General features: G+C 37.3%; 2 protein-coding genes across 2 annotated transcripts; both read right to left on the bottom strand.

Moving 5' to 3' along the window:
* Positions 1 to 767: 767 nt before the first annotated feature.
* On the bottom strand, positions 768 to 6,612 carry fcer1g (Fc epsilon receptor IgFc epsilon receptor Ig). Its single transcript, XM_029454378.1, has 5 exons — positions 6,401 to 6,612; positions 2,411 to 2,502; positions 1,842 to 1,889; positions 1,502 to 1,525; positions 768 to 1,381 (listed from the first exon to the last, which is right to left on the bottom strand). Exons 1-5 carry the CDS (start codon positions 6,465 to 6,467, stop codon positions 1,328 to 1,330), a joined length of 285 nt encoding a protein of 94 aa, XP_029310238.1. The 5' UTR covers positions 6,468 to 6,612; the 3' UTR covers positions 768 to 1,327.
* A 208-nt stretch (positions 6,613 to 6,820) lies between these two features.
* Positions 6,821 to 13,017, bottom strand: ndufs2 (NADH:ubiquinone oxidoreductase core subunit S2). Its single transcript, XM_029454853.1, has 14 exons — positions 12,861 to 13,017; positions 11,866 to 11,969; positions 11,312 to 11,502; positions 10,724 to 10,844; positions 10,228 to 10,340; positions 9,909 to 9,983; positions 9,645 to 9,722; positions 9,216 to 9,301; positions 8,970 to 9,089; positions 8,364 to 8,493; positions 7,942 to 8,037; positions 7,587 to 7,670; positions 7,122 to 7,179; positions 6,821 to 7,008 (listed from the first exon to the last, which is right to left on the bottom strand). The coding sequence occupies exons 1-14, from the start codon at positions 12,965 to 12,967 to the stop codon at positions 6,971 to 6,973; spliced, it is 1,401 nt and encodes a 466-aa protein (XP_029310713.1). The 5' UTR covers positions 12,968 to 13,017; the 3' UTR covers positions 6,821 to 6,970.
* Between the last annotated feature and the right edge of the window lie 352 nt (positions 13,018 to 13,369).

Genomic DNA, 13,369 nt, shown 5'->3' with positions numbered 1-13,369 from the left:
AGCTTAACCTGTTTGGGATACACCTGTTTGAGATACACCCCTCTTCTCTCTCTCTCTCTCTCTCTCTCTCTGTCTCTCCCTCCCTTCCTCTCTCTCTGTCTCTCTCTGTCTCTCTGTCTCTCTCTCTGTCTCTCTTCCTCTCTCTCTCTCTCTCTCTCTCTCTCTCTCTCTCTCTCTCTCTCTCTCTCTCTCTCTCTCTCTCTCTCTCTCTCTCTGACACACACACACGTGCACACCACCAAAAGTTACTTTTCCGGTTTGGTTGAGGCAACATGACAGTTATATTCTCGTCTTTACTTGCTCTGCTTAGAGGAGAGGCAGGTGAAAAGCAGACATGGAGAGCCCGTTTAAAGATTGGATATTATACTAGGCTGATATTAAAACAAAAGTTACCTCCTCCCAAAGGAGAAAAACTAATTAATCTTTTAATTTTGAAAGGGATATTAGCCCAGGTGAGCCTCACTTTTGCCCACTTTTGGTACACTGAATCTACAACCACCTCATAAATCAATTGTACATTATTGTACAGTATGTTTTCCTGCATTCTTCCCCCCCCCCCCCACGTGACCACATTACAATCCTTTTACCACTCCCTATATAAACATAATATCTAGGAGACAGTTTCCCTAATTTACAACTGCAAATCAAAGAAAGACAAAGTTATGTAATAAGCAAGTTAAACATTTAATTGTTTTTGTGTTTGTTTGTTGTTAACGGCTCTACGTTTCCTTCAGGCAGCAGTTGAGATACAAAACTTAACAGCAGTATGTGTTATTTATTTGATTTATTTTAGAGAGAGGTGTGTGTGTGGGGGGTGGGAGGGGGGGGTGGGGGGACAGGTAAGGAATTCAACAAAGACACCATCACTGCCATCCTGTGGTGTGCAGGAGACACTTCTCAGTATTGAACATAGCTTTAACTATATTCACTGTCTTCCATCAAGCACAAAACTAGAATACTTAAAAAATATATATAAAAGAGGAAGTTAGCTGGACAGTTTACATACAAAATATAACATCCATTTAATTTTTGTTTATAAGCATTGCATTACATAATATTTGTAAAGCATTTTTCTAAGTATGTTTGCATAAAAATTAAATATGTGCAACAGAACAGTAAAAAGAATAGCTTAAAATAACAAGGGCAACCTTTTTTTTTTATTGCCCGTCTTAGGCTCAGCTTCCCTGCTTCTAAAAGAAAAGGGGAAATGAACACTGGTGCACGCAATATTCTCTCAACATTCTCTCCAAATCTAAGCAGAGTAAGATATGCAATATTTAATATACAAAAACAAAAAGGAAAACGTCTGTCTTGGTCGCTCATCGTGTCACTTCTTCATTCCAATAGTTTCATAAGTGTCCGCGGTGTAAGGATTCAAACCCTGGAAGGAAAGCAGAGAGTAAAAATTATTAAATTCAATGTAGAATATACTTTATCAACAATTATTAAGAAATCATCTGTCCTTCATTTCCTTTACATTATTCACGGCATCAAAACTCACCATATAGATGCCCTCACCAGCATTCTGTCAGGGGTAGAAAACAGCAATATTAGATACAGCATAAGTAATAAAACACACATTGTGTCTCTGTGTAAAGAGGAAGAACAAGCCATGTGAGAAGTACGAGCCAAAGAGTGTGTCAAAATGTTTTAGGTTGTGTGCAGTTTGTGGCTGGTAATAGGAAATAAAAGACTAATATAACTAAAGCAGACAGACAGACAGACAGAATCATAGCTTAACAAAAATAAAACATATGTATACATATACATCAATTTTAGACTACAACTCATGTCTTCATGTCTATTTCAATCACGCAGGTACAGTGTGTATGTATTCTTACCTGCTTGGCCTTTGGCTTCTCAGCTTCAGCCTGCTGAGCATTGTAGATCTGCAGAAGTGTTTAATTAGTTATAATTATCATGTCAAACTGTAGTTTTCCCATCCATTTACAGTTGTTTTTTTTAAATATAGAATTGTATTAACTTCAACACTGTTTACTGGCCAAAACAATACGTGTTCTTAGTACATTACGTGTCAAAAAGCAAACGAGCTCAGACTCATGTTGAGTTTTATTTTGGGAGCAAAATGTTAATTATTCCACAATCAAAAAACTAAATCTAAAATAAGAACTGGAAAATACTGTACAGTACATCAGCATAGGATATTAAGGTATTCTAGCAAGATAGTTTATGTCTTTGATACTTTTTTCCCTTTCAGAATGTGTAGTATGCTTCATTTTACTGATGACACCATGGCTTACATCAACATTAATAATGTACCAGAATTACTTTCTTTGGTCAGACAATAAAAAATAAAATGTTCTTTCCCATTTAAAATGATTGCACATCATTTGTGATATACATTTGATTCACATATGTTTCTGTAAATGCAAATATGTAGCATGCAAACCTTGATTCTGCAGTAGAGAGCTGTCAGGATGATACCATACAAAAACAGGATACCATCCAGCACGTAACAGACATATGGCTCTGCTAGAGCAGCTGAAGAACCACAGGAGAACACTTTCTTAGGAGCAAAGTCATATAAAAAGCACTTCTACATATGGTGAGAACATTGGTACACAATCATTTAAAGGGATCATCATCAAGCATTTATCTCAGAGTCCTTCCTCCGTTATAGTTGCCTAACTTTTGGATAAATGTATCTTGTAATGTATCTGTTGGTTGAGAAGATGGGGCTGTTTCATGATCTTTTACACAACAGTATTAATGAATAATGGCGATGTTACCATTTCAGGTTGTGAAACAAACAGCAACAGCAGACTAGATTACATAAAACAGCGTACAGATCAAACCATGTGTATTATCTTGAGTGAATACAATCTATGGAGACATACTTAAGGGAGATAAGGAGGAAGAGTGGAGTGGGCCATTTGATGCTGATTCAGACATTGATGTAAATATACAAGAAAAATTAGAAATGAAAAAGAAAATGAGACATGAATATCTAACCTCTCAGTGAGAATCTCGGACTAATCTTACACATGCACATAGAGGAGTAAATAATGATACAGAAGTAGGGCTGTAGATAAGAACACACACAGGGCTGCACATCACAATATGGTGCATCAGAGGATTCATTATTATTTTATTGAGAATACATAGATTGTAAAAGTAGGATGTTGACAAGCTTTTACAGAATATTGTTTTCCTATTGCTGTTATTTAAAATATTTTTTAAATCAAATGTTATATGTGCAACCGCATTAGTTCAACATTTATAAAAGTTTATCTTTAATGGTATTAAACAATCAGAAAAGATGGACATTATTCAGGCAAATATCATGTGGATATCACACTAGTATTGTTGTCCCTACAAGGCTACTTGAACATTTTTTTATTTTTTTTTATACATACACATAAGTGAGGCATTCAATGTTAAGCTGCAATGCACAACACTAAGTTCTCGTTCCCCAGCGTGTACTAAGTGTAATATTAAGACTCAAAACTGTACGGTGTCAAGAAGTGTACATTCATTAAAGGTTACTGTCATTTATAACCCAGCTTTTAAAAAGGTGTCTACTTTCTGGCCTGTCTATTGCACACATCAAAGACTCCCACCACAGAAGACTTTTAACCTTTTGTGCAGTGAATATGTTGCAGAAATGACAAGCAAACTCTTCACAAAAGCACAGCGACATAGGGTCATATTTTCTCTCAGAAATATAGAACATCGAGCTTTACGTTTGAGGAATTTCTGAATATATACGGCTAACATCTTCAGACTACATTGGCCCTATTTTAGAAGTTATTAAAATGGGAAATATCAGCTGCAATATTGCAAGAGTGTATGAGGAATGTCACTTTGAAGATAACTATTTCGGATTTATGTGTGTTCAGTTTTCTCAAATTAATATCCCTCCTTAATTTGTTAATAATAATAATAATGTGTTAAGCAATTGATGCATAAAAAACTATTGTGAATATAAGTAATTAATGTAATTTGCATGTACAAATATCGATCCCTTGTACTCATTTTATTAATAAAAATATAAATAATAATAATTAATGATTGTTTGATGTTATTTAGTTTGTTTTCATTTGTTAAAGTGTCTTCCTGCTCAATTGTCTCACAATTCACTCTTTTAATATTGACTGTTTTCATTTAATGATCACTCAACGAGTTTAATTTAAATATTTAGCTCTGATTAGGGAGAGAAAACTAAGAAGCTCCATCTCACAATATTGAAAACAGAGTAACAGCACTGGCCAATCAGAGCTCTTAATGCTGTTGGTTGGACTTTTCTTAAATTATTTTCATTTAAATGGAAAAAGATGAGATAATGAAAACTGTAAAAAGGTTAAGAAGATAACAAATTGTGAGATGAAATAAGTATAATAGGGAGAGAAGTAATGTGACATTTAATTAATATTTCCAAATTATTTTTAATTGTATTGTTTAATTAAATCATTCTAAATAACCAGTGGAAAAGGTTCCTGTGGCACAGATCTGAGCCACAGTTTGTTTGAGACCTCTTTGTGTAACTAATAGAACAAATATAACTAAACTAATGTATAAAATATAAAGTTGCTTTTCTCTCATTTAGTTAGAGAACCATGACAACCTCTCTATGATGAAATCCCCAAACAGCGCGTAATTTCCTCTCCTTCACAAATTTGATGAAATTTCTCAGAAATCTGTGATCACATGACTTCTTCCTAAAATTCCAAATAAAGTCACCTTTTCAGAGTAACAGTTATTAGTAAAGCAGAACGTATCTACTTGCTTTCTGTGACACTTGATATTGTTGGACATATTTGGCATTAGTTATGGAAATGATATTAAAAGTGAAAAATCCAGTTTTGAATGCCTGATCTGCTGTGCATGTTGTCTTTGCTGTCAGCCAGAGTTATACATGGCGTGTTATCTAGCCTTATATCAACAGCTCTTTTGGTTTACGTAATTCACATGTTGCACGGGTTAAAGGAAGCAGCCTCGTTTAAGACTCCCAAAATAACTAATGATCTCTTAAGGTGACTAATACTTCAGCATGTGTCCCAAAACATTACCTTCCACTTGTATCCAACAAGTGGATCTCAGCGCACATTCAAATAAGGGAACAAAAAATTCTCACGACTCCAGACCCCTGCAGCATTCTGTAGACTACCACTTGGTGCTATTATGATATAAATAGTGTGATGTATTAAGCGTGTATGTGCAGTTCTACGTATTGCAATAGAAGGTATATTATAGTTTAAAACGTCTAAGAGGGCCAGCAAACAACGTGTAAAGTGTGTAAAGGCAAGCAACCAAAATTTGCTTTGAGGTTTTACAACAAATTAACGGCTCAGTGCACAAGGCGCATTGAGGAAACATGTTTTCAGATGAGTCCGTATCTTTCTCTTAAAATTCGACTCACCCGTTTGCAGTGGCTCCACATTATAGATCACAGATACTAGAAGTAGGTCAGTTAAACTAAAATATCTCAGCTGTAACTTCTCTTACACATTGAATGCAACAGTTTATGGCTAAACTTTCATTATTGATTGATCCCCAAATTATTTTCTCAAATAAATAATTGATTATTTGGTCTATAAAACCATAGCAAAAAGTGAAAAATGCAAATCCCAATTTTCTAGATCCAAAGTTGTTGTTTTGGAATTACTTTTTTCCCCACAATCAGTCCAAAACCCCAAATGTATTTAGTTTAATATAATGTAACCAAGGAAATCAAGGAAATCCCCACATTTGAAAAGCAGTACATTTGGATTTTTTTCCATTAAGAAAGACTTTATTTTATTATTATTCAAATGGTTTTAAAAATGTTTCAGCTCTTCTGTATTTACCCTAATGTAATGTCTTCTTGGCCTATTAGACCCCCAATAATAAACAAACCTTTTAAAGCTATGTATGCACGAGTACTTGTGAATGGAAGTACACTGAAAATAGTCAAATTGGTTTAATCCTTGTTAAAATAAATTTGATTTACTAATTATTCTTAACTGCAGTTTAACCAAAATGATCAGGAACGAGACACAACGCCATGCCCAGCAGGCATAAGAGCACACAGGGTCAGCTTCTCTTTTCACAGGAACTGCAATTTGATGACTACATTTCTGCTGACGACACGGAGTAGAATAAGGCCAAGTCAGAAAACTTCACTGCTCTAAATAAACATCTGCCAACATCTAGTAGTAGTCCACAGCAAATGCATTTCATGTCAAAACCCCCTTATTTTCACTTTGGTCAACCTCATAATTCATTTCTGCTTATCTGAATGAGGTTATTTGCTTCCAAACTCAAAAAGTACTCTCATGAGGTTCTTTGTAACTTAAATTAAAAAGTCAAAACCATTAGACATTTCCAGACATCCAACCACCCGTAGTAATGTAAAAAACTTTAGGTTATAGTGTAGCTCAATTTGACATTAGAAACTCACCAGCTCTCCCAAAACTCATCCACAAAGGAATCGCCACCAGTAACGGACTCCTGCCCCACACGGCCATGGTAACACAGGCTCAACACGGACAGATGGGCACAGTAAGTGGGCAGCACACAGCAAACACAACAACTTGTGGGTGTTCTTTTTTTCTCTTTTCTGGTGAACTCGAGTGTTGCTTTACCTCGCAGCCAACAGGGGAAGTTGTGGTGTGAGCTCTTAAGTCCATTTGTCTCGGATCTCAATTATACCACTCCCCTTTTAACACCAACCAGAGGAAGAACATACTTCTGTCGGTGCTGTCATGTTTAATAATGAATTTTCAGACGAGTCAAGGAAATGGCGCATTTGTCGTTTAAAAACCGTATAAATTCCCCCCTTTGTAATGTGCTGGTGAAAAAGTACAACTCACTACTTTGCTGTTCGGTCATAAAATATTTATTAGGTTTATTTGGGCATTGTACATCACTGATTATAAGTAGAGTCATCTCTCAAGCCTCACTACAGCAAATAGTGAACAGGAAGAGAAGCCGACTAACAGATGTGTAAAAGAGAGAATGAACCAACACTTTAACGGTCAACTTCTCCAAACACTATGTCCTGTGTACCTGTCAGAAGAAGAAGAAGAGGCTCAGTACAGCTTCATACAAAAGCTAATATTTGTGTATTTTCAGTATAGTCCTTGTGAAGCTGAATTCTTGAACAATAGCAACTTTCTTACCAATAATGGCCACCACATCAGCCAACATGTGTCCTTTGGCCATTTTATCCAGACCAGCCTAGAAAGATGAAAACATTTATTAGACCAGCTACCACTATTGTGGGCAGACGAGCTCTTACAACATTGAATATTCATCCTTCATGAGATTATAGCCTGGAGATAATGCACTAACTACTGTAATAGTTTGTTTATGCAACTTTAAAAGACATTTTTAGCCTTGAAGAGCAAAATTCAAATGACTACGCTAAACAGCAGTTCATGTACCCATGAGCTAAGAGATGAGCAGGAAGGAGGAAGAAGGGGGGGGGGGAGGGTCTGTATGCTTCTAAAATGGTTCTATAGTACTTAATAAAATCTACTTAATGAACTAAAAGTAGCCTTAAGGACAAGCCGTTAAGCATGCTGAATAATTGATACCCGGTGTGTTAATATTTCACAGTGTCTTGTGAGGTTTTAAGTGCGTACCAAGTGAGCAAATCCAGGAGCTTTGATCTTGCAGCGATAGGGTCTGCTGGAGCCGTCTGATACCAAATAAACACCAAACTCTCCCTGCAAGCGACACATGGAGACACACACAAATACACTCTAGTGAGCATATTACATCACAACAAATCCCTAAAGGCCTACAAAGGCTTCCCAATTAATTAAGACTGAAAACACCTTGTGAATACTAAGAATCTACAGTCAAACACATTTTCTTTGCTAGGTTCAAATATATTAGGTCTATTAGGACATCTGCAGATTATCTTATTTATACGACTAGTCAGAGGAAAATTATAGTTTTAAACAGAAACTTTATACACATTACGAGTGGTCTCACCTTGGGGGCCTCCACAGCTGTGTATGTGGACCCTGGAGGGACCTGGTAGCCCTCTGTGTACAGTTTAAAGTGGTGGATCAGAGACTCCATGGACATCTAGGACAAGGAGCACATAAAACATGTTAGGTGTCAGCAGCTGTTGAAAGTGATGCACACGTACATTAGAGGAAGTTCAATCTGCACATGTTGACTGAAATGTAAATTTGTAACACTGAGCGTTCCAACACTGAGGCCCTAATTGTGGAAAGGAGGTTGTGTGAAGATAAATTAGTGACGCCACTGAAATTTTATTTACACGCAGAAGTGATAAAGCACAGGCAACATCCAAGATTTAATAGCCTGCATGCGTAATGAAACCATCGCACGGGAATAAAGAGGAAAAACATTGTGAGGGAGATTCAAGTTTCCCCACACCAGCTCACCTTCATCTCAGACCTTTTGGGTGGAGCAACCTTGGCATCATCCACCTTAATCTCTCCTTCTGGCATCTTGTTGAGCGCCTGGTGCATGATCCACAGGGATTGCCTCATCTCCTCCACTCTGCACAGATACCTGGACAACACACAGAGAACACTGCGGTAAGATACAGATGCATGACTCGCATTCTGAACCAGATGCCGATATGTCGATAATACTGCATATTATTCATTTACATATGGTTGTACAGCAATGCTATAAAACATCCCTGTGAGTGCTAGATTGAATGTAAAATAATGTGGCATACTAATTTTATATGTGCGTTCGATGCAGCTTTCATAAAATAGCAATGACATACCACTGCAAATCAAACGTCTGACAATTATCTTGCTTTTCACAAGAGTGTTCAGTGTAAATAAGATGTTCGATACAGAAAATCAGAAGTGGTAAGGTGATGATTCTGGTGATGATGCAAGAGGAAATTCTCATGTTACAAGTCGCAGCTTGCATATTGCAAATTTGGTGAAACTGCCCACTGAGTTGAGACAGAAAAGGAAATGGAACTGAAAACACTGTTAAATAATAACTACAGACATGTTCTAATCCTTTACCTGTCATAGCAGTCTCCTTTGCTTCCAATGGGGATGTCAAACTCCACCTCGTCGTACTTGTCGTAAGGCTGAGACTTTCTCAGGTCCCACTTGATGCCCGACCCTCGCAGCATCACTCCACTGGGGGAGGGGGAGGTGATAATTATCACAGTTCATACACATCAAACTCACTAAAATATTTGTGCATTTCATAAAAGGCAATGGAAGGGAAGGGAAGGTGTCTTTTCACTTTCATTAGTGGTTTACCTGAAGCCGTAGTTGAGGGCTTCCTCGGCCGTAACGACCCCGATGTCGACAGTACGATTCTTCCAGATACGGTTGTTGGTTAACATCTGCACAGAAGAAAACCAACAGATTTGAACATGCAATGATATCTGTTCACAACATCTTCACCGTGTTAAGAACTTGTGCATATTTATTAAAAAATAATAATAAATAAATAAATAAATAAATAAATAAATAAATAAATAAATAAATAAATATATATATATATATATATATATATATATATATATATATATATATATATATATATATATATATATATATATATATATATATATATATATATATATATATATATATATATATATATATATATATATATATATATATATATATATATATATATATATATATACACACACACACACATATATACACACACACACACACCTCTTCTACTTCATCAATTCTGATGGAGAAATTCTTGCACCACTCGTAGATGTCGTCCATCAGGCCAACGGGCAAATCCTGAAACACATTTAAGATCATTAGCACTTCATTGATTATGCCTATTTTGGTGCACTAAGTGGCACACACTTCGTATGCTTGATACATCCGTCTTGTTGCTCTTTGCACCATTTTCCAAAAGAGAGAGAGTTTAATTTTGTTGTAAAAAAAAAAGAACCACAGGCATTATTCAAAGAATTCTCCTACCTGATGCACACCACCAGGTCTGATGTACGCAGCGTGCATTCTGGCTCCGGACACTCGCTCATAGAACTCAAACATCTGAGAGGAAACGAGGGTCACAGTTATTAGAGAGGGCGTCCACATTTATTTATAATTAGATGAAGCTCTAAAATCACTAAATCTCTTGCAACCACTTAAGAGTTGCATGATTTTCAGTGACTCGATTCTTTCTGTTGAGTAACTGTAAGGTAATGCGTGTCTCACGTGCCAATTGGTATTGATTTTTTTTCAGGAATATTCAGCAAACTTAAGAATGTTGCAGGCAGGTCTAACTGGTTCTGACCTTCTCTCGCTCCTCGAACAGCCAGAAGAAGGGGGTCATGGCACCAATGTCAAGGGCGTGCGTAGTGATTGCCATGATGTGGTTCAGAATGCGAGTCATCTCTCCGTACAGAACTGCAAACACAGCACATCCAACCATTTGAGTTTCTTGACAAAAAAAATGAATTGCCAACATTTCTTTTTAAAGTAATTCTTCAAGCAAATGTATCAACATTTCACAGGTGCTCAAATTAGTAGATTTACAATTTTATTTTCTTTGGAGTAAATTAAGGTATTGGACGGTTTAAAATCAGTACCATTTGTTTGCCTCAATATTCAGAATTTTATGAATATCAGCACTATATAATCCCATAGGTAATAGAAATGCCTGTCATCGATGGAGGACAAAATGTGTCCTCTAAAAATATATTTGACATATTTTAAGGCCTTAAATTATTTGATTTAAAATGTTAAGCCTGTGCCGAATCTGCAGGCACTGAAACACTTCTGGTACGTACCTCTGATCCACTGTGCACGGGGGGGAGCCTGGATGTTGAGCAGCTTCTCCACAGCCAGAGAGTAGGCCTCCTCATTACACATCATGGAAACATAGTCCAGACGGTCAAAGTATGGGAGAGCCTGTAGCGTTAAAAGAAGAGGAACTGAAGGATACTGGGTGAGGGAATTCCAAAAACATTGTGTAACACAAGACGCATGACAAAGGCCCTCTTAATCTTTGATCAAGTCTGTTGGCGTGAAAAGTTACATTTTATAATTTTCAGTTGAGGGTTGACGTGCTCCCTTGATCTTGCACCCTCTATTTTTACAAAGTAAATCTGGCTCATTCTCCACAGTAAGTCGCTGTGTTGAATGCAATACATCAGGATTTGCAATAAGTTGCGTTGCAAATTACTGTTCGGTACTTTGAGTCATGGCAGAGCTGCTGTTTCTTAGCCTGGTTAAAAACTAAAAGAGCTCCACGGATTATATATTTCCTGGTCGATCATTTGATCATTCATGCGTGCGTACAAAATGTAACGATTCAACCCACTACTCAATCAATATAAAAAAAAGGCTATTTACTGATACTGTAAGTGGTTCAGTACCTGCAGGTAGGTCTTGTACTCGATGAGCTTCTCTGTGCCACGGTGAAGCAGGCCGATGTGGGGGTCACATTTCTTGACGGACTCTCCACTGAGCTCCAAGACTAGACGCAGTACACCGTGAGCTGCAGGATGCTGGGGACCAAAGTTGATGGTCAGGTTGGACACTTCCTTCTCTGCATTAGGGTCTTTGTCTGCAAGGAGCAAACAAAAACATAAAAGGGCAGCTAAGGCAAACGAAATCATTGAGAGTAAAACAACTGGTTATTGCTTCAGGATCTGATTTTCTAATACAAATAAGAGAAAAAGAAAATTGCCACTTTTTAAAGCTAACAATAGAAAGCGATGAAGTTCGTGTCCATGTTATGGGGATTACACATTCAACTGCAGAGTGAACAAATATGTAATGCTCATTTGGGCCCTATATAAGGAATTAATGCATTTCCTAACAAAGTCTGATATTTATTTTCCATAAATATATTGGTAATGTTGTCAGCTTCCACACTGTCTTGGCAAATGTGTGACTGTGTGTGTGTGTGTGTGTGTGTGTGTGTTACCATTCCATGGGGGTGGTTTCCAATTCTCATTAAGAGCAGTGGGGTACATCACTGCCCCTTCATACTGCTGCATCCACTCCACATCTGGCTGCCATTGTTTCTGTCTTTGAAAATCAAAGAAAATGAGGTAAGGTTGTGTTCTTCAGTTTTACGCCAACGCTGACAATTGAAGAGATGCAAATATGGCATTCTAGAGTAGGTGTCACCTCTCAGGATACTTTCATCCCGCCAGAGAGGCTTTAATCTAATTTAGTTTCGCCTGTCATTTAGACAGGGTGATGATCTGGGCTACACTGTGCTTACCAGCCTGACAACTGTCAATCACATTGGCTGATTGAGGGAGACACGCAGAGCAAAGATATGGGTCATGCCATCAAAATGTGTTTATTATGCTAAATATTGCAACATCAAAACATGGCTACATAAAAAACGTTTTAATTATTCTTTTAGACCTCTTACGGTATCAGAATACGTCAATAACAAGCCTGTATGTTCAAGTCCCCTTGACGTTGGTGCTACATGACAGTACGTGTAGCAATGAAGACCATTTCAGAGACCTCTAAACTGATTTTAGTGACGGGTCATAGTTTATAAAAGACCGGGTTTCTTTACTTATATACACATGGGATTCGCTTTGACCTTACACAGAGCATAAACGATGCATACAACCGATAAACACTGACCGGCGTTAGCTAACCAGACAGCTAAGAGTTAACCTACAGTTTAGGTAACGTTACCGACTAGACAGCAACATATGCTTCCTGGATGACATTGTTATAATAGTTACATGCGTGCTTTGTTAGGAAGTTTTCCATTCAGAAAGAAAATACAAATTGTTGCAGGTGACTCGAATTATTTTGAAGAGACATGTCGGCTTATTTAGCAGTATGCTAACATTAGCCTTTCAGAGTGCATATTTACGTGGAGCTCAAGCTATAACGGCTGGAAATACAACGGCCACACGAAGTGTCACGTTTCATATGTTTGTCTCTTACCTGTTTTGCACGACAGTACAGCCAGGACTCAGCAAATTATTATTTAATATTAATTTTGTTGAAGGACGTCCTAATTTAGTAAGCGACCTCAACATTGTGGCCGCCATCTTGGCTGCTAGACTGGCCACTGACGTAGAGGAGTATCTTCTTTTGTTGTTTTGTAGTCGCTCTACGTGAAAAACGTGTGTGTCTGCCACCTATCGGTGAGATGTATCCCCATACATATAGTAGCCTACACCGAACTCAGTTTTATAAAAATAATTAGGAATGTAAACATATGAATATAGTAATAATTTATGATAAGGACACTGTTAAGTAGGTTGTGTAAAATAGTTGTGTTCAATAGTGCGCTCACCTGTATGTGTGTGTGTGCCAATAGATAAATTGTCATATCAGCAGTCATTGTTATTGCTCACTATTAGGAGCCCTTACTGTGAGTTTGCCATGGAAAAAGATGGCTAATCAGAATGTGAGATATTAAAGGTAAATTTAAAAATTATATTATTCTT

The sequence above is a fragment of the Cottoperca gobio genome, chromosome 18 (genome assembly GCF_900634415.1).
Source record: "Cottoperca gobio chromosome 18, fCotGob3.1, whole genome shotgun sequence".
Classification (NCBI taxonomy): Eukaryota; Metazoa; Chordata; class Actinopteri; order Perciformes; family Bovichtidae; genus Cottoperca; species Cottoperca gobio.
The sequence above is the reverse complement of the archived record's forward strand: the minus strand, read 5'-3'. Positions and strand labels throughout refer to the sequence as shown.